The 24,474-nt window shown below is 46.6% G+C and overlaps 1 protein-coding gene across 16 annotated transcripts in view; it reads right to left on the minus strand.

The window, feature by feature from the left end:
• The window catches only part of STAT3 (signal transducer and activator of transcription 3), an 87,559-nt gene extending 76,520 nt beyond the window's left edge, over positions 1-11,039 (minus strand). For 12 of the 16 annotated variants that reach the window (XM_065531598.2, XM_005584238.5, XM_065531597.2 and 9 more), the window contains exon 1: positions 10,731-10,926. Coding sequence is in view for 4 of the 16 variants with exons in the window: in XM_074019646.1 (XP_073875747.1) it covers positions 10,731-11,032 (302 nt within the window). In the remaining 12 variants the exon portion in view is untranslated. Of the gene's footprint in view, positions 1-10,730 lie in introns of all 16 variants that reach the window. The other 4 variants (XM_074019646.1, XM_074019643.1, XM_074019644.1 and 1 more) reach the window with 1 other exon arrangement.
• Between the last annotated feature and the right edge of the window lie 13,435 nt (positions 11,040-24,474).

Consider the following 24,474-nt stretch of genomic DNA (forward strand, 5'->3'; position numbering starts at 1 on the left):
ATCTCTGTTGCCCAGGCTGGAGTGCAGTGGCAAGATCTCGACTCACTGCAACCTCTGCCTCCCAGATTCAAGCGATTCTCGTGCTTTAGCCTCCAGAATAGCTGGGATTACAGGTACGTGTCACCACACCCAGCTAGTTTTTTGTATTTTCAGCAGAGACAGGATTTCACCATGTTGGCAAGACTGGTCTTGAACTCCTGACCTCAAGTGATCCACACGCCTTGGCCTCCCAAAGTGCTGGGATTACAGGCGTGAGCCATCACTCCCAGCCTCCTAATTATGTTTTATTTTGGTTAATGTTTCAATAAATGTGCTTTCCCTAAATATACTGATGAAAAGAGGCCCAAATGCAAAACTGATTTGTCAAAGAAAGTCAGTCTGAGATGAAGTTTTATTATGTCTAAATCACAAGTAGAAAAAAATTCAAAGGCCAACTATTTTAATGCTAACTCAATGCGACATTGCACTTTGTTTGGTTCATGGGAGAGACAATTACACAGCTAACACTGGGTTTGCAAGATTACATTGTGGGAGGAGAAGGGGAAAACAAGAAAAGTCTAATGCTTTTAGATTCTCTCAGAAAAAGTGTTTGCTAAAAAGCAAAACAAAATGAAGATGAGAAAAAAATGTGAAAAACATGCATTTTAGGAAGCTTTCACTGAAGCAGGTGCTCAAGTTCACACCCAAATCTTCCAACTCTCATAATAAGAATGAGAGGTCAGAATACCACAAACTAATCACATCAGTCAAACAAAGCGGGAAACAGGTGGCTGACACCAGATTGGGCAGGGTTTTCCTAAATTGGGTTTACCTTCGCTAATCCAAATCAGTTTTCAGAAATGGCTTCTACAAAAACTACCCAAACATCCCCCTAATAATTTGCACTCCTCCTCCACAGTAGGGAAGCCAAGCCGTTTATTTCCCAGAAGGTTTACTTTCTCTTTCAAGCTCTGCTGGCTTCTTCCTGCCCCGCCGCATACAGCCAGGACAAAAGAAAAGCACTGCCTTTTCTTTCCTGCCTTCTCTAAAACTGGGGAGATAGGGTGAGAGGACCTGTTTCATGGACAAGCTGGGTGGTTCTTAACTGCAACACTATTCTGAATATAGATTAGTTTGCAAAGGAAAGTTACAGGACAGGAATATAAAGGTCTACCCCTCCAACTACCTCATACACACGTACATTTGCATGTACACACACACACAGATGTGAGGGCACATTTAATTCAGCTGAGTAATGTGCAGCAATCAGCTCCCAGCTTCATATCCGGCCACTTGGGATGCCACCTCACTCCTACCTTCCTTACCTGACTCAAAATAAGGTTCCTCCTGTTGGCTTCTTCCTGAGACACAGCCAACTCTAATCATTCCTCTTCCCCTCATATCTTCAATACTACCTGCACTTTCTGTGCAGGAGCAATTCCTTGGGTGGTAATCCATTTTTAATGTGTTAAATATTACTTAAAATAAGTGAGAGGTAATCATGGACTATGGACGATACAGAGATTTATCAAAAGGGCATTTGTGTAAACAGGAAACACTTTGCCTTACCTATTCCTTTTATATGACAGCCTCAATTTCATCTAACAGAATGTAAATCCACCATCTCTATTCATTCAGTTTTTTTCCCATTAGGTTAATAATCTGCCAATTATTCTTTCTCTCCTTTGGGTCATTAGTGGCTGCCATGGATCATAATTTGCCTGACTTTGTAATATCTAACAGATATTACAATTTTATTTTAGTTTTTGATATGACAGTTTTTTGTTTTTCGTTTTCTGTTTTTGACACAGAACCTCGCTGTGTCGCCCAGGTTGGAGTGCAGTGGTGTGATCTCAGCTCACTGCAACCCCCATCTGCTGGGTTCAAAAGCGATTCTCCTGTCTCAGCCTCCCGAGTGACTGGGACTACAGGCGTCTGCCACCACAACCGACTAAATTTTATATTTTTAGTAGAGACGGGGTCTCACTATGTTGGGCAGGCTGGTCTTGAACTCCTGACCTCAGGTGATCCACCCACCTCGGCCTCCCAAAGAGCTGGAATTACAGGCATGAGCCACTGTGCCCAGTCTCCTAATTATGTTTTATTCCACCTGCCCCTATGTATCAGCATTACCACCCTAATTATGCATTTTGTTTTTTGTTTTGAGACAGAGTCTCACTCTGTTACCCAGGCTGGAGTGTAGTGGCATGATCTCGGCTCACTGCAACCTCTGCCTCCCAGGTTCAAGCGATTATCCTACCTCAGTCTCCCGAGTAGCTGGGATTACAGGTGCCCACCACCATAACTGGCTAATTTTTATATTTCTTAGTAGAGACGGTGTCTCACTCTGTTGGGCAGGCTGGTCTTGAACTCCTGATATAAGGTGATCCACCCGCCTCAGCCTCCCAAAGTGCTGGGATTACAGGCATGAGCCACCGCACCCGGACTGATACTATAGTTTTTAATAAGAGTAATTCAGCCTGGGCAACATGACGAGATCCTGACTCAAAAAAATTAAAAAATTAGGCTGGGCGTGGTGGCTCATGCCTGTAATCCCAGCACTTTGGGAGGCGGAGGCAGGTCAGGAGATGGAGACCATCCTGGCTAACACGGTGAAACCCATATCTACTAAAAATACAAAAAAAATTAGCCAAGCATGGTGGTGGGCGCCTGTAGTCCCAGCTACTCGGGAGGCTGAGGCAGGAGAATGGCATGAACCCGAGAGGCAGGGCTTGCAGTGAGTGAGATCACGCCACTGCACTCCAGCCTGGGCGACAGAGCGAGATTCTGTCTCAAAATAAATAAATAAATAAAAATTTAAAAATTAGCTGAGGGTGGTAGCACACGCCTGTATCCCCAGCTACCCCGGAGGCTGAGGCAGGAAGATCACTTGAGCCTGGGAGGTCAAGGCTGCAATGAGCTGTGATCTCGCCACTGCACTCCAGCCGAGATGACAGAGTGACATCCTGTCTCAAAAAATAAATAGTAATAACAGTAACTATTAGCACTTGAACGTTACCTATCTGCCCGGCACTATGCAAAGTACTTGATATGCATCATCTTGCTTCATCCTCTCAAGTACTCTACAAGTGAACCTCCTTTCCACAATTGTGGATAGAGAAACTGAAACCCAGAGAAGTGAAAGCAATAGGCCCAAGGTCTAAGAGAAGGCAGAGCTGGGATTAAAGCCCAAGAGGTCTGACCTGATGGTCTACTCTTTTAACTGCTATGGTAATTCTGGACCATGAAACCCTCAAACATAACAACCAAGTGTTTCAAAACTACAATAGCAATCACCTTAGGAAGACTAAAAATATAAGTTCTTTGGCTGATGCAGTTAAAAATTCGAAGGTCAGGTAAAAGGTCAGTGATGAGCAAGGTCATTTATTCTCAAGGCTGGGGGTAGCAGGAAGGAAAGCCAGATCATCCAAACATTATTGTCTTGTAGGGGCAGATTTACCTTCCTTAATATTCTTTTGCTGGGCTGTTAAAAGGAATTTGGAATAGATATGTCCAAGATAACCTGGTAAACAGAAAGGGCTGCAAAAAATCTGGAGAATAAAACCAAGCCAATTAACAGGATACATGTAAAACACACATTTTATATTTCTTCAAGTCTTTATTTTTTTATGATAGCATGTTATTACTTTTCAAAAAAGGACAAAATAACTTAATGACATTTAAACCCAATTATTAACAGAAAAGGGATAAGAACTGTGGTTCCTTGGCCTCCTTTCCCCTTTGGTTTGGTTCTCCTAAATTAAGAACTTCTACTTATAGCTCCCTAAACACACAAGGCTGTTTTTTTTGTTTTGTTTTGTTTTTTTTGAGATGGAGTCTCGCTCTGTCGCCCAGGCTGGAGTGCAGTGGCGTGATCTCGGCTCACTGCAAGCTCCGCCTCCTGGGTTCACGCCATTCTCAGCCTCCTGAGTAGCTGGGACTACAGGCGGGCCCGCGCCACGCCTGGCTAATTTTTTTGTATTTTTCAGTAGAGACGAGGTTTCACCGTGTTAGCCAGGATGGTCTCAATCTCCTGACCTCGTGATCCGCCTGCCTCAGCCTCCCAAAGTGCTGGGATTTCAGGCATGAGCCACCACGCCCGGCCGACACAAGGCTGTTTGAAGCCTCTGCACACTCATGTTCCTTCAGCCTTGAATGCAACTATTTATAAAGCAACTTTGTGGAAAGAGTTCCTATTCATCCTACAAAACCCTATTCAGGTTTTCCCATCTGATAAAGCCCCTCAATAATGATGACTTTCTCTCACTCCTGAAGAGAATTAATCTCTTTTCTTGGATATTTAATAAGAACTTAAGATTTACAGAGCTCTTATGTGCCAGGCACTATGCTAAGCATTTTATCCACATTATCGTACTGAATCATCAACAGTACCTACAAGATGGCCGGGTGCGGTGGCTCAAGCCTGTCATCCCAGCACTTTGGGAGGCCGAGATGGGCGGATTAGGAGGTCAGGAGACCGAGCCCATCCTGGCTAAAACGGTGAAACCCTGTCTCTACTTAAAAATACAAAAAACTAGCCGGGCGAGGTGGTGGGCGCCTGTAGTCCCAGCTACTCGGGAGGCTGAGGCAGGAGAATGGCGTAAACCCGGGAGGCAGAGCTTGCAGTGAGCTGAAATCCGGCCACTGCACTCCAGCCTGGGCGACAGAGCGAGACTCCGTCTCAAAAAAAAAAAAAAAAAAAAGGCCGGGCGCGGTGGCTCAAGCCTGTAATCCCAGTACTTTGGGAGGCCGAGACGGGCGGATCACGAGGTCAGGAGATCGAGACCATCCTGGCTAACACGGTGAAACCCCGTCTCTACTAAAAAAAAATACAAAAAACTAGCCGGGCGAGATGGCGGGCGCCTGTGGTCCCAGCTACTCGGGAGGCTGAGGCAGGAGAATGGCGTGAACCCGGGAGGCGGAGCTTGCAGAGATCCGGCCACTGCACTCCAGCCTGGGCGACAGAGCGAGACTCTGCCTCAAAAAAAAAAAAAAAAAAAAAAAAACAGTACCTACAAGATAAGTACTGTTATCATCCTCTTTTACAGATAAGAAAACAGAGGCTCAGGTTCTTACTAGGAAGTGGCAGATCCAGGATTCAGTCCCAGATCTGTTTGACTTCAGAGCCTGAGTCTTGAACCACTCACTGCCCTGTCGTCTCCCCTGTCCTACTTCCATACTGGCACAAGACACACTTTGGTCCCTGCAACATCTCCAGTTTCATGAAAACGGACAATGTTTCATTATCCTTGGATCATGCCTGATGCAATACCTGACTCTCAATATGTTTGCTGATCTGAATTAAAGAGTTGCGGTAATCCTAACATGACAAATGAGAACTGACCACAATAGAAATTCATTCTTCCATATGTTATTCCCAGGCCTCATAACCTCTCCTTCCTCTGAAGACATGTAGCATTCAGTGTAGCACTGTCAGATAGAATGTCTCACTCTGTCGCCCAGGCTGGAGTGCAGTGGCAGGATCTCAGCTCACTGCAGCCTCCACCTCCCAGGTTCAAGCAATGCTCCTGGCTCAGCCTCCAGAGTAGCTGGGACTACAGGCGTGAGCCACCACACCTGGCTAATTTTTGTATTTTTAGTAGAGACGGGGTTTCACTACGTTGGCCAGGCTGGTCTCAAACTCCTGACCTCTAGTGATCCGCTCACCTCTGCCTCACAAAGTGCTAGGACTCCAGGCGTCAGCCACCATGCCCGGCCTGTTTTTGCTCTTTTTTTTTTTTTTTTTAAAAGAAACAAAGTGATCTCGCTATGTTGCCCAGGCTGGTCTCGAACTCCTAGGCTCAAGCAATCCTCTTGCCTCGGCCTTCCAAAGTGCTGGGATTATAGGCATGAGCCACTGCTCCTGGCCCGATATGCTATCCCTTTTAAAAACTGGAGACACTAATCCCAGCACTTTGGGAGGCCGAAACAGGCAGATGAGGAGGTCAGGAGATCGTGACTATCCTGGCTAACGTGGTGAAACCCCGTCTCTACTAAAAAATACAAAAAAACTAGCCGGGCGAGGTGGTGGGCGCCTGTAGTCCCAGCTACTCGGGAGGCTGAGGCAGGAGAATGGCGTAAACCCGGGAGGCAGAGCTTGCAGTGAGCTGAGATCCGGCCACTGCACTCCAGCCTGGGCGACAGAGCGAGACTCCATCTCAAAAAAAAAAACAAAAAACTGGAGGCACCTCAAACAATTTACCACCAAAGGACCATGTGGCCATACTGACTAAAGTGCACTACACTTTACGCTTACATCTTGTAAGCCAAGGTGTCTAACAAAGAGTATATAACCACAATATTAATTCTTTCCACCATAATCAATAAGGTCTGGGCCATCCCAGCAATGTCATCCTCCTGGATCTCACTGAGGCTGCTCCAGAACACCAGAAGTCCTTCAGGATTTGGGTATGTCCCTCAAGTACTCTTTCAGTGGTTTTTATAAATGACCCAAAAGTTATGGTGAAATTTTTAAATGCAAAATACATAAAATATGAGTGGCTTATGCCTGTAATCCCAGCACTTTGGGAGGCTGAGGATTGCTTGAGTCCAGGAGTTTGAGACCAGCTTGGGCAACATGGTGAAACCCCCTCTCCACTAAAAATTTAAAAACTAAGCCAGGCCTGGTGGCGTGGGCCTGTAATCCCAGCTACAATCAAAAATCCTCAAAAAACACTTCTGCACTTAAGCACACTATGCTTTTTTCACCCAAAGTACCAAATCAAATTAATCAGGACACTTACCTTTGTACAATGTCGGACTCCAGTTAATAACTTCCCTAGGGCAGAGGGCATATGCACTGATTTACTTTGTACAAATTAACTAGCATCAGGCAATCAGGTCTGTGCCTGACACATAGTAGGCACTCTATGATTAAAGATCAGTGCTTTGCCTCCAAAGTTTTAAAAGCTTCCCCTACAAAAGAACAGAACTGAAATTCCTTGGTCTTGTATTCAATGTCTTTTATAAGTAATCACTTCTCCCCTACTTACTCTCCTAGTCTACTGGGCTACCAGGAATCTTTTTTTTTTTTTTTTTTTTTTTTTGGAGCTAGGGTCTTACTCTGTAGCCCAGGCTAGAGTGTGGCAGCGGGATCACAGCTCACTGCAGCCTCAACCACCCGGGCTCGGGTGATCCTCCCACCTTAGTCTCACCAGTAGCTGGGACTACAGGCCCACGCCACCAGGCCTGGCTTATTTTTTTAATTTTTAGTGGAGAGGAGGTTTCACCATGTTGCCCAAGCTGGTCTCAAACTCCTGGGCTCAAGCAATCCTCCTGCCTCAGCCTCCCAAAGTGCTGGGATTACAGGCATAAACCACCACAAATTATTTACACCTATCAAATTCCACCCATTATTTGGGACCCAGTTGAAATCACTCCTTTGGCAAAAAGACTTTCTAGACAACTCCAGGCCTCATAACCTATCCTTTCTCTGAAGACCTGCAGCATTCAGCAGTAGCACTGTCCAATAGAACATGCTATGATAACAGAAATGTTCTACATCTGTACTGTATATTCTTTTATGTAGAACAGCTACCTTGTTAGCACAACAGTAAAGTCTCACCATCTCTTTGCTGACAAGATTTTACACTGGATGGTTAAAACATTTATCAACTCCCCAAGTAGATTGAAATTTCTGTGAACAAGATACAACTTATTCTTCATAGCAACTCTGACAACGTTGCAAAAGGTATATATTTGTTGGCCAGGCAAGGTGGCTCATGCCTGTAATCCCAGCACTTTGGGAGGCTGAGGTGGGCAGATCTCTTGAGGTCAGAAGTTTGAGACCAGCCTAGTCAACATAGTGAAACCCCATCTCTATTAAAAATACAAAAAGTAAGCTAGCTGGGCGTAGTGGCGGGCACCTGTAATCCCAGCTATTCAGGAGGCTGAGGTGCAAGAATCACTTGAACCTGGGAGAAAGAGGTTACAGCGAGCCAAGATCATACCACTGCACTCCAGCCTGGGTGACAGAGTGCAACTCCAACTCAAAAAAAAAAAAAAGTATATATTTATTGATTTGCACATCACCTAAGAAAACCATAAGCTAAAAAGGTGTCTGGAAAGTTGGTCACCACCTCTACGCCATCTCACATCTGAATGTCAAGAGACACGTAGAGGCAGGGTGGTTAAAGCAACTTTCTAGAGACAGAAATGACCACTGATCAAGCCACAATGCACTCTGGTTTAAATGACATTTAGGTCATGACTGTCCTTAATCTAAAATAAACCGCGATTAGTGTTTCTTTTCATTAGTAAATAGCTGAATTCTGATGGTAAATTATGCTGACCAAAAACAGTTCCTCACTTCCCAAGTTAGACATAGCAATTAGGTAGAAAAATAATCTAAGCAAGCTCCATTTGTATTTCTTTTTTCACGTGTTTATTGAATATTTACCTCCCATAAAGTCTTTCAGCCTGTTGGTGGTATTTTACTGTTCAGATATATGTTAGAATTTCACTGATACTGGGTGCGGTGGCTCACACCTGTAATCCTAGCACTTCGGGAGACGGAGGTGGGCGGCTCACGAGGTCAGGAGTTCAAGACCAGCCTAGCCAATATGGTAAAACCCTGGTCTCTACTAAAAATACAAAAATTAGCCGGGCGTGGTGGTGCGCAACTGTAGTCCCAGCTACTTGGGAGGCTGAGGCAGGAGAATCACTTGAACCCAGGAGGCAGAGGTTACAGTGAGCCAAGATTGCGCCACTGCACTCCAGCCTAGGCAACAGAGCAAGACTCCGTCTCAAAAAAAAAAAAAAAAAAAGAATTTCACTGATACTTTTCACAAAATATACAGAAGGCGGCACAAATTCCACCACTATGGCACTCTGCCGCCTTGGGCAAGTGTCTTGATCCTTTGGCCTCAATTTTCTTATCTACAATATTAGAGTAATTGTTATGTGAACTACCTACCTCACAAGTCCTTTGTGGGTCAATTCATAACTGTGCTGTGGGTATTTCTTTTTCTTTCCTTTCTTCCTCCTTTCCTTTCCTTTCTTTCTTAGAGACGGGTTCTCATTATGTTGCCTAGACTAGACTCTAGACCCAATTCCTGGCCTCTCACCATGTTGCCCAGACCAGACTCAACTCCTGGACTCAAGGAATCCTCCGGCCTCAGCTTTCAAGTAACTGGGATCAGAGGTGTGCACCACCATGCCTGGCACTGTGGATATTTTTAAGTGATTATTCTTCCCAAATGAACTACATAAAAAACAAAAGATTCATGAATTTACTAATGGTTCTTTGTGATGGATGTGCTAATACAGAGACTAAAATCAAGGCTCCAACCTCTAAAACATTTTTTTTTTTTAATTCCAGACTTGTTTCCCCATCCCACTGTGCAAACTGAACAAAAACTGGGCTAGCACTCCCGTCTGGAACATGTAATAAGGAAATAAATGTGCTGACTCAGAGAACACAGACATATTTAATATAAAATAAAATAGAAAACTGGCTGAATCAAGTCATAGCACAGTCTAAATCCACATATAAAAGATTGAGATGATTTTCTGCTTTGCTTTATTCAAGCCCAATGCTTTATCAGCACAGCCAGCCAAAAATTTACAACCCATGCACAGACTACGTAAACCTTTAGTTGCACATACAGTAAGACCAGCAGGTACACACTATACACATTTTTAACAAAAAACAATGACTAACCACTGATTTTGTCACCACACTTACAACGACCTGATATGGCACAGGGTGATGTGTATCAAACATGGAAATACCAACTTGGGCGACGGTTTGAATCTTGTTAACTTCAGTGCAACCACACCCCCCTAAATGCAGGTAAACTTAGCACACATGGTTTTGTCAAGGCCAGCCTGTCTTTGTTTCCCTCTCCTCTGCATTTACCCAAGATCTTGGCTCTGAGACACAGAACTCCCACTCTCGATTGGTTCATTCCGTCCTATGCAATTAAGCAACACCACAATCCAGTAAACGCAATGGCTCAATTATTTATCTTCTGGCCGACTTTACCAGGTATTTGGAAAAGAACATTGCCAAGAGATTTATTTATCTCTCTAGAGCTGGCTTGACGGGTTGACGGGGATTTTGTCTTTTTTTCCCCTCTTTTTTACATGGCGGGGGCGTGAGGGGAGCATAGTTTAACCTAGAAAAAGATGGAAGGGAATTTAGAAAGAGTACCGGTCTGTCAATTTCCCTACAGGAAACTTGATTCTTATGCAATAAAGCCTACCCGCGACCAGCCAGCCCGTGAGGCTGCAGGGGACAGACACACCTATTCCTGCCTCCAGAAGGGCACAGCTGGCTCCTGAAGGAGCGGGAACAGGGCAAGCGGAGGAAGTGGCTCAGAGGGAGCCGCCGGCCAGGCGGGGAGGAGGCGCTTTCCGACCCCCACCCGCGCCGGTGATCCCCGCCGGCGTGACAGTCGCTCCGGCGGCCGGAACGTCCCCAGGGCTCCAGGGAGCAGGAAATCGGGGGACTGTCCCTCACTCCTGCCGCCGCAGCCGAGTGCGCCCTCGCCCCACGGTGCCCCCTCGGGCGCGTTCTCACTGTTTCTCCGAAGAACGAAACTTCCCTCCAGCGCCCCGAGTCCCTTCCGAGGCCCGCTCCTGTCATCCCGAAGAGTCTTCCCTCAGGGCGACCCTCCGCGTCTCCTCATCTCTCCCCGCCCCACTGCAGCGTCCATCACAAAATCCCCAAGGTCCCAGAGGCCCCCAACCGCGGCGGCGCCCCCAGGTCCCCAGGCCTCCCCGACGGCCCCACCCTGCACCCCCTTCACCTGTTTCTCCAGCAGAGGCCGAGAGGCCGGGGCTGCGCGTGCGCCGGGGGCGGGCGACGGGGCTCCCTCAGGCCGGAGGGCTTATCCGAGCCGAGGGGGAGAGACAGCGCCGAGCCGGGGTGCCTGTCCAGGATCCGGTTGGGGCTTGTTCCCTCGGCTGCTACGTCGGAACCCCCGGCTCCCCCTCCCGGTCTACGCCGCCGCAGCTCCGGAAACCGCTGAATTACAGCCCCTTCAGCCAATCCCCGCCCAGCCCCAGCCTGGCCGAGGCACGCCGTCATGCATAATTCATGAACGGCCATTTCGCTCGGCCACCCAGAGGTCCCAGTGCGTGTGCGGTACCGACAAAGCCCCGCCCACTGACCAATGAAGAGAGCAGCTAGGAGAAAGGGCGGAGCCAAGAGAAGACTGATACGGCCCTGTGCTGGCTGTTCCGACAGTTCGGTGCTCCTCCCTCCGCCACAGCGAGGGAAGAGCCGAGGACTTGGGCACAGAAGCCCGGGGGGAGGGAGGGAAGATGACCGGAATGTCCTGCTGAAAACTCAGCTGAGTTCCTGGCAGTGCGTGACGTCAAGGCACTTTAAATGCCCCTGATACAGCTCCCTCCTGTCCGCTCTCCCTTTTCCCGGCCCTTGGCACCACGTGGTGGCGAGATTGAGAGCCTCTTACCACGTGGGAATCAGCCAGTTAGACAGTCCCCAGGTATCTCCAGATCCTCTGGGGACCCAACACCTGAATTGGGTTCTGGGGACAACAAAAAGAACATGAGTGACTCCGCCTGCTTTGAACTTCAGTTTCTGCGTGAGCAGGGACACACACACCCGGAAACATGACGTGGAAATAGAGTAAATACTAGAGTGCGTGGGGAGAAATAGTAGATTTAACCCCGTCCTCCGTTCCATCACTTCAAGCATCAAACTCCGACCAGCTAGCCCATTGGCCGGTACAGGCGAATGCAGAAGACGGTGTATACGAAAGTTGATACGTGTAGGGCTTGACATTTTTATGCGTCTGAATTGAAATACATGAAATGTTCCGCCTTTTTCGTTTCCACCTTGCCTACTTGGTATGCAAGTTTTGCTGAATTGAAGCCAGTGGTTCATAGGAAATGTAGACATTTTGCCTTTCATAATAGAGGATGAACTTTGCATAATGGAGTGATTTCTGTGTATGTGCTGATACTATCAGGGTTTTTAATTTTTATTTTTTTAGGGTCTTTAAAAATATGTTATTAATATTTGTGTTTGTTTAATACGAACCGGTATAAAGACAAAAATCTATAAAGGACCCATTATCTCACTGCTCAGATAACCCCTGACATTTTTTTTTTCAATGAAACTAATACATGTTCCTGTTTAGAAAATGCAGACCGTTCAGAAAGGTAAAAAATTTTAAATGAAAATCTTTCCCTACCCCCATCATTCCTTCTCCCCAGGGATAGCTATTCTTATTAATTTGTAGTGAGAAAAATCAATGACTCTTAACCTTTGAAGGGAGTCACAGATCCTTCTGAGTGTTTGAAGGAGACTAGATTCTAGCCCCAGAAACAGCACAAGCTTTCACTCACATGGTTCTCCAGATACCTGAAACCCGTCTAACGTCTACAGATTCAGACCATTCATACCACCTCATATCCAACGAGGGACAGAGGCACCTACAGGGCAATTCATAGGGTCACTGGTGCTGGGAATTGAGAACCTCCTATTGCCCTCTGGTAGACACAGCCCAATGTGGAAATTGCTGTATTTAACCTGTAGAGTGTGTGTGTATTGATTAGACTGTTTATCTACACCACAGGACAGATATCCCTCATCTCCACCTATATTCTCTTGTAACTGCGCTATCCCATGCCATTAACTTCCTCCCTGATAACACAGGGTCTAGGACTTGTTTAGTGATTTACTGCTTACAAAGCACTTACACACCTTATACACTCCCTGCCTCGTTTCTTTCTCACAATCATGAGTAGCAGATAGGAGAGGCCATATTATCCGCTGATAGAAAACTAAAGCAAACATAATATGACATTTTCAAGATCACAGAGATATTAAGAAATATACCAGGTTTTGGGGCTTTATGTCCCATAGCTTTGTTCCATTCATTCAAACCCTGCCCTGACTTCTCAGGAGCTGGCCTCTGTTTCCCTCATTGGCCTCCCCACCAGTAACACATAAAATCTACCTCTGAGACTATCGGTTTGACCTGCAAAAATTCTCTTCAACCCAGACACTGGCCTTTCTCCATGTCCCGCCAAATTCCTCTTGGCTAAATGCTGCAGTTTCTGTCCCTTGGGCCTCTGCCTTAATCACCTGATAATTCTCTCCTTACTCTATCCTATTCTTCCACTGGCTGCCAGAGACATCATCCTAAAAATTAAATAAATAAATAAATATATATTCAGGCCAAGTCGGGCGGATCACAAGATCAGGAGTTCGAGACCAGCCTGGCCAACACAGTGAAACCCCGTCTCTACTAAAAATACAAAAATTAGGCTGGGCACTGTGGCTCACGCCTATAATCCCAACACTTTAGGAAGCTGAGACGGGCAGATCACCTGAGGTCAGGAGTTCGAGACCAGCCTGACTAATATGATGAAACCCTATCTTTACTAAAAATACAAAAATTAGCTAGTCATGGTGGCTTGCACCTATAATCCCTGCTACTTGGAAGGCTGAGGCAAGAGAATCGCTTGAACCCAGGAGGTGAAGGTTGCAGTGAGCCGAGATCGCGCCATTGCATTCCAGCCTGGGCAACAAGAGCGAAACTCCATCTCAAAACAAAACAAAACAAAAGCAAAAATTAGCCAGCCATGGTGGCACGCACCTGTAGTCCCAGCTACTCAGGAGGCTGTGAGCCCAGATCCCTCCACTGCACTCCAACCTGGGTGATAGAGCAAGACTCTGGCTCAAAAAAAAAAAAAAAAAAAAAAATTCAATCATGTCACAGTTTAAAAATCTCTATGGTTCGCTCTTACCGGCAAGATAAAATCCAAGTTAATTTTTTTTTTTTTTTTTGAGACAGAGTTTCCTCTTGTCGCCTAGGCTGGAGTGCAATGGTATGATCTTGCGTCACTGCAACCTCCGTCTCCCGGGTTCAAGCAATTCTCCCGCCTCAGCTTCCCAAGTAGCTGGGACTACAGGTGCCCACCACCATGCCCAGCTAATTTTTGCATTTTTAGTAGAGACGGGGTTTTACTATGTTGGCCAGGCTGGTCTTGAACTCCTGACCTCAAGTGATCTGCCCACCTCGGCCTCCCAAAGTGCTGGGATTACAGACGTGAGCCACTGTGTCCGGCCAATCCACGTTAAATTTTAAAAATGCTAGCCAGGCACAGTGGCTCATGCCTGTAATCCTAGAGCTTTGGGAGACCGAGGCAGGAGGATCATTTGTGGCCAGGAGTTCAAGATCAGCCTGGGCAACATGGCAAAACACCAACTTTACATAAAATTAGCCGGGCGTAGTGGTGGCATGCCTGTAGTCCCAGCTATTCTGGAGGCTGAGGTAGGAGGATCACTTGAACTCAGAAGGAAGTTCGAAGTTACAGTGAGCTATGATCGTTCTACTGTACTATAGTCTGAGCAACAGAACAAGACCAACCTGGTCTCAAAAACAAATAACAACAAAAAAAGCTGATCATTTAATTCAGTGCCATGGCTGGGTGCGTTGGCTCATGCCTGTAATCCCAACACTTTGGGAGGCCGAGACAGGCAAATCCTGAGGTCAGGAGTTCAAGACCAGCCTGGCCAACATGATGAAACCCCATGTCTACTAAAAATACAAAAAAATTAGCTGGGCTTAATGGCAGGTGCCTGTAATCCCAGCTACTTGGGAGGCTAAGGCAGGAGAATCACTTGAACCCGGGAGGCGGAGGTTGCAGTGAGCCGAGATCACACTATTGTGCTCCAGCCTGGGCGACAAAGTGAGACTCTGTCTCAAAAAAAAAAAAAAGAAAAGAAAAGAAAAAAGCACTATAATTCAGTGCCATGCATGTGGTAGGAGCTCAATTGATGTTCCTTCTTTCTGCCTCTTGATTTGAATCATAAAATCCTACAGGCCTGGTGCAGTGGCTCACACCTGTAATCTCAGCACTTTGAGAGGCCGAAGTGGGTGGATCACCTGAGGTCAGGAGTTCAAGATCAGCCTGACCAACATGTTGAAAGTCTGTCTCTACTAAAATTACAAAAATTAGCCAAGCGTGGTTGTGGGCACCTGTAATCCCAGGTACTCAGGAGACTGAGGCAGAAGAATCTCCTGAACCCAGGAGATAGAGGTTGCAGTGAGCTAAGATTGCGCCATTGCAATCCAGACTAGGCAATACAGTGAGACTCTGCCTCAAAAAAAAAAAATTTCTACAAAGGCTGATCTGAATCCTCCCTTTTCTAACCTAGTCCTACAAACCCTATTAAATGTGCTACCTTCTTCCAAACATATCTACACCTTCTGCAACTTCATGCCTCTGTGGATAGTCTTCCTTCCACCTGTAATCTCTTCCCTTTCCTCAGTCCCTACCTGAGAACTCTTACTCATTCTTCAAAGCCCTGTTGCAACATCACCTCCTCTAGGCTTCCCTCTATTCTTACTGGCAAAGTTAATCTCCTACCAGACTCCCTCAGCAGGTTGTTTCCCCATCTAGAATATATTCTCTACCTTGAACTCTAATAAATCCATGTATTGGCCTACTTCCTGAAAAATAAACAATAATTAACATTGATTAAGTAATCACTACTATGTTCCAGGAACTATGCTAAGCATTTTACATATATTATCTCATTTGATCCTCACCAGAACCCAGTGAGGTGGGTAATATTATAATTCTTATTTTACAACTGACGAAACGAAGACTTAGAAAGTGAAAGACTGGCTCGAGACTGGTCTCACAGCTAGAAACTGTGTGGGAACTCAGAATGAAAATCAGGTCTGGCTGACTCTCTGGCCACATGCTAACAAACACCTTCCCCTAACCTGTGGGTTCCTGGAAACTTGAACCCCTTCAGGCCTGTCTTCATAATCTCAGCATCTATCATCTAGCCTAGAGCTCACCTAAGACTGAATTAATTAAATATTAATAAATAAGTCTTGAGGCCCGGCGTGGTGGCTCATCCTGTAATCCTAGCACTTTGGGAGGCTGAGGCAGGCGGATCACTCCAGCCTGAGCAACAGGGCGAGACTTGCTCTCAAAAAACAAAAAAAGGGCCGGGCGCGGTGGCTCACGCCCGTAATCCCAACACTTTGGGAGGCTGAGGCGGGTGAATCATGAGGCCAGGAGATCGAGACCATCCTGGCTAACACGGTGAAACCCCATGTCTACTGAAAAAATACAAAAAAATTAGCCCAGCGTGGTGGCGGGTGCCTGTAGTCCCAGCTACTTAGGAGGCTGAGGCAGGAGAATGGCGTGAACCCGGGAGGAGGAGCTTGCAGTGAGCCCAGATTGCGCCACTGCACTCCAGGCTGGGCGACAGAGTGAGACTCCGTCTCATAACAAACAAGCAAACGAACAACAACAACAACAAAACAGAAAAAGAAAAAAAAAAATACTGAGTGGGGCCGGGCGCGGTGGCTCAAGCCTGTAATCCCAGCACTTTGGGAGGCCAAGACGGGTGGATCACGAGGTCAGGAGATCGAGACCATCCTGGCTAACACGGTGAAACCCCGTCTCTACTAAGAAATACAAAAAAAAAAAAACTAGCCGGGCGTGGTGGCGGGCGCCTGTAGTCCCAGCTACCTGGGAGGCTGAGGCCGGAGAATGACGTGAACCCGGGAGGCGGAGCTTGCAGTGAGCTGAGATCCGGCCACTGCACTCCAGCCTGGGCTACAGAGTGAGACTCCGTCTCAAAAAAAAAAAAAAAAAAAAAATACTGAGTGGGGAGGACTGTTGAAACTGAAGGAAAGAGGCATCCCTGCATAACGATGCCTGAGGTGTTTTGGCAGAGAGAAGGCCCGAGGGGTTTGTGTTGCGCAGACCTGTTCTCCACTGTGATATTAGTGAGGGGGGTTTGGGCAGCTCTGGGTGAGCCTTTCTGTTGCTGAACCCCATGAAGATCTCATTACCCTCACAAGTTGCCCCTTACTCCCTTTGGTCACCGCAGTGACTTGTCACCCACTTACCATCCCCCAGGTTCTCTTTCTTGCCATGCTTTCCTCTTGACTTTGGGTTTTACTGCTAATTCCTTCAGGGAAGAGGTGAAGGAGTTCTCACAGGGTTAATGAGAAGTTTGGACACAAATATAGTTATCATTAAGGAAAAACAGATACTCAAGCTCTCAAATTAGACATGCTATACTTGAATTTGAATCCTGGCTCTGCCATTTACCAGCTCTGTGTTCTTGGGGAAGTGACTTAGCCTTAGGTAAGTCTCATTTTCTGCATCTGTAAAGTCACAGTATTTGCCTCATGGGGTTCTTGTAAAGATTAAATGAGTTCACAGATGTGTTACATGAATTACATGCTTAGAACGGTGGCTAGTACATAGTCAACACTCTGTGTTTGTTAATGCTGATATCATTATTCAAGACCTTTTTTGGAGACAGAGTCTCGCTCTGTCGCCCAGGCTGGAGTGCAGTGGCAACCTCTGCCTCCCAGGTTCGAGCGATTCTCCTGCCTCAGCCTCCCAGGTAGCTGGGATTACAGGCCCGCACCACCACACCCTGCTAATTTTTTGTATCTTTAATAGAGACAGGGTTTCACCATGTTGGGCAGGCTGGTCTCAAACTCCTGACCTTGTGATCCACCCACCTTGGCCTCCCAAAGTGCTGGGATTACAGATGTGAGCCACTGCGCCCAGCCTCCCACTCAATGTTTTCAAGGCTATGTTTTTTTCCTATATCGCTTAACACATCATTCATACCATGTCCTTCTGTTCTTCCAGTCAATTCTCATGGGGCTTTGGATACAGTTCTCCTTTATCTCATCTCCTTCAAGGCCCTGCCTACCCCACCTGCTTCTCTGCAGCCCATTAAATTCCAGCCAGTCCACTTCCCAGCTCAGAACCTTTGCATATGCTGTTCCTTTTCCTTCCCCGGCTTTGGCGTGGCTGTTTCCTTGTTACTCCAACAGGCCTTGTCTAACCACTCTTATCTAAGGTTATTTATAGCCTGTTACTCCCTATTTCTATATCCTGTTTCCTGTGGAATTCATCATAGTTCTTTTTTATTTATTTTTATTTATTTATTTATTTATTTAGAGACAGAGTCTTGCTCTGTAACCCAGGCTAGAGTGAAGTGGTGAGATCTTGGCTCACTGCAACCTGTTTCCCAGGTTCAAGTGATTCTTCTGCATCAGCCTCCCGAGTAGCTGGGATTACAGGTGGCCACTACCACACCCGACTAAGTTTTGTGTTTTTAGTAGAGACGGGGTTTCACCATATTGGCCAGGCTGGTCTCGAACTTCTGACCTCAGGTGATCTGCCTGCCTTGACCTCCCAAAGTGCTGAGATTATAGGCATGAGCCATTGCGCCCAGCCTTATTTTATTTTATTTTATTTTATTTTATTTGAGACAGGGTCTCACCCAGGCTGGAGTGCAGTGGCATGATCTCAGCTCACTGCAACCTCTTCCTACCAGGCTTAAGCGATCCTTCCACCTCAACCTCCCAAATAGCTGGGACTACAGGTGTGCACCATCACCCCTGGCTAATTTTTCTATTTTTAGTAGAGACAGGATTTGGCACCTTTCTCTGTCACCCAGGCGAGTGTGCAGTGATGTGATCATAGCTCATTGCGGCTTTGAACCCCTGGGCTCCAGGCATCCTCCAGCCTCACCCTCCCCTAGTAGCTGGGATGACAGCTGTGTGCCGCCACACCCAGCTCTGTTTGCAGGGTTTCTTATCTGTCTCTCTCATTATACTGTTAGTTCCAGGAAGAGGTGTCTTCTCCGTTCCAGGCTCCCTTGACTCCCCAGTCAACATGCTCACATAATAGATGCTCAATAAATAATGAATGCATGGAAGTGCTCTTGATCCCACCTCTCCCCTCTTTGAGTGTTCTCAATTCTCTTCTCCTTCCTGACCTTCTCCACTTGTTCCCTTCTTTCTGACTTGAAGATCCTTCCTCTCTCCCATACTGACCTTGCTATTTCCTCAAGTTACCCCCATCACTTCACATTCATTGCCCCATGTCCTCATCCCCACTTGCTCCATCAGGGTGGTTTCTCCCCTCTCTTGTTCCTAGGACAGAACTCTTGAAGGCTAGCAGGGAGCTCCTCATCAACATTGATATCTTTTTTTTCTTTTTTGAGACGGAGTCTCACTCTTTTGCCCAGGCTGGAATGCAATGGCGCGATCTCTGCTCACTGCAAGCTCCGCCTCCCAGGTTCACGCCATTCTCCTGCCTCAGCCTCCCAAGTAGCTGGTACTACAGGCACCTGCCACCACGTCCAGCTAGTTTTTTGTTTGTTTGTTTGTTTGTTTGTTTGTTGTATTTTTGGTAGAGATGGGGTTTCACCGCTAACAAGCCAGGATTGTCTCCATCTCCTGACCTCGTGATCTGCCCGCCTCGGCCTCCCAAACGTCGATATCTTTTTAGTCATTTTACTTAACTTCGTGTTGAATCTACAGCTGTTATCCTCCTCTTCCTTCCTACACGTTCTCTCCTCCCTTGACCATCACAGCAGTTGATAGAAGCAATTGCATTAAATTGAAAGCTGAGGGGATCTGAGACAAGACATCCTGGCTCTGACACAGAAGCTGTGCAACCTTGGGCTAGCTCCTTAACCTCTCTGAACCTCAGCATCCTCATCTGCAAATAGAGAACACAATTCTGATTTCAGTGAATTTGCATTAAAGTGTTTTTTGTTGGAAGATACTCTCCAGCTGACCATGCAGCATAGCAGATAAGAGTCAGGTCCTAAGCCAGGTGTGGTGGCTCACACCTGTAATCCCAGCACTTTAGGAGGCCGAGGCAGGTGAATCACCTGAGGTCGGGAGTTCAAGACCAGCCTGACCAACATGGAGAAACCCTGTCTCTACTAAAAACACAAAATTAGCTGGGTGTGGTGGTGCATGCCTGTAATCCCAGCACTTTGGGAGGGCGAGACAGGCTGATCAACCTGAAGTCAGGAGTTCAAGATCAGCCTGGCCAACATGGTGAAACCCTGTCTCTATTAAAAATACAAAAAATTAGCCCGTGGTGGTGGGCGCCTGTAATCTCAGCTTCTCAGGAGGCCGAAGCAGGAGAATGGCTTGAACCTGGGAGGTGGAGGTTGTGGTGAGCCGAGAGCATGCCCTTGCACTCCAGCCTGGGCAACAAGAGCGAAACACTGTCTAAAAAAAAAAAAAAATAGAGAATATGAAAGAGCCTGCCTCATAGGTAGTTGTGAAGATTAAATGAGACAACCTGCTAAGCATTTAATACAGCATCTGACATATTGCATCTCCTCAATACATATTAGGCATTATTATCTTATACAAAAAGCAAAGGGGGAGGAGGGACTTGTTGGAGAGAAACTGAGACTTCTCATAAATTCCAGTAGACTTGAACAACCACACCTCAGGAACAGCAGTTCCAGGAACCTCAGCAGAGGGAGTTTGTGGAAAAGTTGTGCTTTTCCCCTGTCATGACTTGACTTGACGCTGCTGCTGAAAATGTTCAGTCTGTGTATGTGTCTGTTGGCCTGCAATTCTAAATTCCAGCCACAGAAAATTTCACTGTACCAGATCTTTTTTCTTTTTTCTTTTTTTTTTTTTTTTTTGAGATGGAATTTTGCTCTTGTTGCCCAGGCTGGAGTGCAATGGCACAATCTCGGCTCACCACAACCTCCACCTCCTGGGTTCAAGCAATTCTCCTGCCTCAGCCTCCTGAATAGCTGTGATTACAGGTATGCACCGGGCCCATGCCTGGCTAATTTTGTATTTTTAGTGGAGAGGGGGTTTCTTCATGTTGGTAAGGCTGGTCTCGAACTCCTGACCTCAGGTGATCTACCCACCTTGGCCTCCCAAAGTGCTGGGATTACAGGCGGGAGCCACTGCGTTGGCTGAGATAGTGCCACTGCACTCCAGCCTAGGCAACAGAGTGAGACTTATCTCAAAAAAAAAAAAAAAAAAAGACCAGGCAGGCGAATCCTGAGGTCAGGAGTTCAAGACCAACCCGACCAACATGAAGAAACCCCATCTCTACTAAAAATACAAAATTAGATGGGCATGCTGGTTTGCGCCTGTAATCCCAGCTACTCGGGAGGCTGAGGCAGGAGAATTGCTTGAACCCAGGAGGCGGAGGTTGCGGTGAGCTGAGATTGTGCCATTGGACTCCAGCCTGGGTAACAAGAGCAAAACTCCGTCACTCTGTCACACACACACACACACAAGAGCTCTTTTAGTTATAGCATACCAAAAATCTTTTTTTTTCTTTTTTTTTTTTTAGCTAGAATTTCGCTCTTGTTGCCCAGGCTGGAGTACAATGATGCAATCTTGGCTACCGCAACCTCCGCCTCCTGGGGGTTTCTCCTGCCTCAGCCTGCCTCAGCCTCGCGAGTAGCCGGGATTATAGGCATGTGCCACCACGCCCGTCTAATTTTGTATTTTTAGTAGAGATGGGGTTTCTCCATGTTGGTCAGCTAGTCTTGAACTCCCAACCTCAGGTGATCCACCTGCCTCAGCCTCCCAAAGTGCTGGGGTTACAGGCTTGAGCCACCATGTCCAGCCTCACACCGTAATTCTATAATTATTAATCAAGTCTTCAGCCCCTATGCCTTTCTGCTTTCACGATGTTCGTTTTGCCTGAGCAACTTCCCTGTCCTGTATCACTGCTTGCATTTCATTCACATGTATTGTGTACCTGCCTAGCTCACAGATCCTCTTTTCCTGGGAGTTGCCCCTCCTCCCTGCAATCAGACACTGAAATGGGCCCCTCGGCCACATCGGTATTATATGATCCTGTCCTCTTGGCCTTTGGTTATTTATGTTTTGTTTGTTGTTCATTTATTTATTTTGAGACAGAGTCTCATTCTGCCAGGCTGGAGTGTGGTAGCACGATCTCGGTTCACTGCAACCTCTGCCTCCCAGGTCGGAGCAATTCTCTGCCTCAGCCTCCCGAGTAGCTGGGATTATAGGCGCTCATCACCACGCCTGACTAATTTTTTTATTTTTAGTAGAGACCGGGTTTCACCATCTTGGCCAGGCTGGTCTTGAACTCCTGACTTCCTGATCCACCTGCCTTGGCCTCCCAAAGTGCTGGGATTACAGGCCTGAGCCACCGTGCCCGGCGGGCATTGATTATGAAACTCAGGGCCAACACTAGTGTGAACTAGCTTACTCAGAGTCTCTCTGTCAGGAATTTGGAATGTTGAAATAGAGAGGTACAGAGCCTGTGAGCCCTTAGAGCTGAGTTCCATTCCTATCAGCACTTTAGGGAGCACTGCCTTTGCAGAAGTGCCTGGAAATCCCCTGATGCCTACTCTTTCTACTCTTCCACTAGGTAACATAAACCAATATAATTGTGTTTGAGACACTTTTAGGCTCTGGGGATGCAAATATCAACTAAAATGCTGCCTCTGGCCTCCAACAGTATCTATTGAAATCCTACCCATGTTTAGAATCACAGCTTAAAAGCCACCTTCCTCCTTTAAGTTTTCCCATATTCCCCAAGCGGGATTAACCTCTCTCCAGGGTATTGTCATTGCACTTTGCTTTACTTCTCTTACATTAAGTCTTGTCTTTGAGCTTGTATTTACTTATGATGTATTTGTTTGATACCTTGAAGATCTTTCTGGATACTATTAGGTTGGTGCAAAGGTAAATGCGGTCTTTATCAAAGTAATGGCAAAACCCACAATTACTTTTGCACCAACCTAATAGTATTTATTTATTTAAAAATTTCTGTAGAGATGGGGTCTTGCTGTGTTGCCCACGGTTGTCTCAAACTCGTGGACTCAAACAATCCTCCCTCCTCAGCCTCCCACAGTGCTGGGATTACAGGTGTGAGCCACCATGCCAGGCCACTTTGAGCTATTTTGAACAGCTGCCTCTCCCAGTGATTGCAAACCCTTTAATATCAAGGACTAGATCTGGCTGTCTTTTTAGTCTCTCAGCTCCTGGCACAGAATCACAAACAGATCACTTGGAAAGACCATCTGTTGTTTTGTCTGACCATGTTTCTCTCTCTTTATTCTCCATCCTTAAAAAATAAATAAATAAATAGGCCAGGCACAGTGACTCATGCCTGTAATTCCAGCACTTTGGGAGGCCCAGGTTGGTGGATCATTTCAGGTCAGGGGTTCGAAACCAGCCTGGCCAACATGGCGAAACGCTGTTTCTACTAAAAATACAAAAATTATCTGGAGATGGTGGCGGGCACCTGTAATCCCAGCTACTCGGAGGCTAAGGCAGGAGAATCGCTTGAACCTGGGAGACGGAGGTCACAGTGAGCCAAGATTGCAATACTGCACCACCCTTGGTGAGAGTAAGACTCTGTCTAAAATAAAATAATAAAAAAATAGAGGTAGAGTATTGCTTTGTCATCCAGACTCAGTGCAATGGTTTGGGTCATAGCTCACTGCAGCCTGCAACTTCTGGACTCAAGCAATCCTCCCACCTCAGCCTCCTGAATAACGGGGACTACAGGAACACAATATCCTGCCTGGCTAATTTTTGTATTTTTTGTGGAGAAAGGGTCTTATTATATTGCCCATGCTGGTCTCGAAGTCATGGGCTCAAGCTATCCTCTTGCCGCAGCCTCCAAAAGTGCTGAGATTACAGGCAGGAGCCACTGCACCCAGCCTCCCTTTTCTATTGATAACTACATCCCTATTTTCCTTGGAGAAAACAGCCCTTTTTCACTTGTGATTGTTAAGTTTAGGTCTCAACTTGACTAGATTAAGGAATACCTATGAGGTGTTTCCAGAAGAGATTACCATGCGAGTGTGAAGGAAGGAAGTGTGGAAGATCTGTCCTCAGTGTGGGCAGGCACCACCCAATCAGCTCCCCCTAACCCACCATAGAACAAAACACAGAGAAATAGCTGAGCTGGTCTCTCTCCTGGAGCTGAGATACTCTCCTCTTCTCCTGCCATGGACATTAGAACTCCAGCCTCTCTGGCCTTTGGACTCTAGCACTTACACCAGTGGCCTCATGGGTTCTCAGGCCTTTGGCCCCAGGCTAAGAGTTACACCGTCAGCTTCCCTGAGTCTGAGGCTTTCAGACTTAGACTGAGCCAAGCTCAGGCATCCCAGGGTCTCCAGCTTGCAGATGGCTCGCCATGGGACTTCTTAGCCTACATAATCAAATGAGCCAATTCCCTCATTCAATTCCCTCTTCTGTATCTACCTGTCCATCCATCCTATTGGTTGTCTCTCTGAAGAGCCCTGATGAATACCCCTCTTAATTCCACATTTCATGTGGGTTCTATAAGTGATCACATGACCTGTGTTTGGTCAGAGCCACAGTGATTTGGACATGTGACCTGTCAGGGTATGACAGCTGAGATTCTGGCTGGACAAATCTGGAAAGAACCTCTCTTTACTGGGGTTACTCACCTGTTAGTCCATAAGCCTGCTGCTATTTATGGTCACTTTTGCCACCACATGGGAAGAATCTGATTATTATTATTATCATCATTTTGAGACAGAGTCTCACTTTGTCACCCAGGCTGGAGTGCAATGGCGTGATCTCGGCTCACCACAATCTCCCCATCCTGGGTTCAAGCTATTCTCTCACCTCAGCCTCCTGAGTAGTTGGGATTACAGGAACCTGCCACCATGCCTGGCTAATATTTTTATTTTTAGTACAGATGGCGTTTCACCATGTTGGCCGAGCTGGT

Source organism: Macaca fascicularis, chromosome 16 (assembly GCF_037993035.2).
Source record: "Macaca fascicularis isolate 582-1 chromosome 16, T2T-MFA8v1.1".
Lineage (NCBI taxonomy): Eukaryota > Metazoa > Chordata > Mammalia > Primates > Cercopithecidae > Macaca > Macaca fascicularis.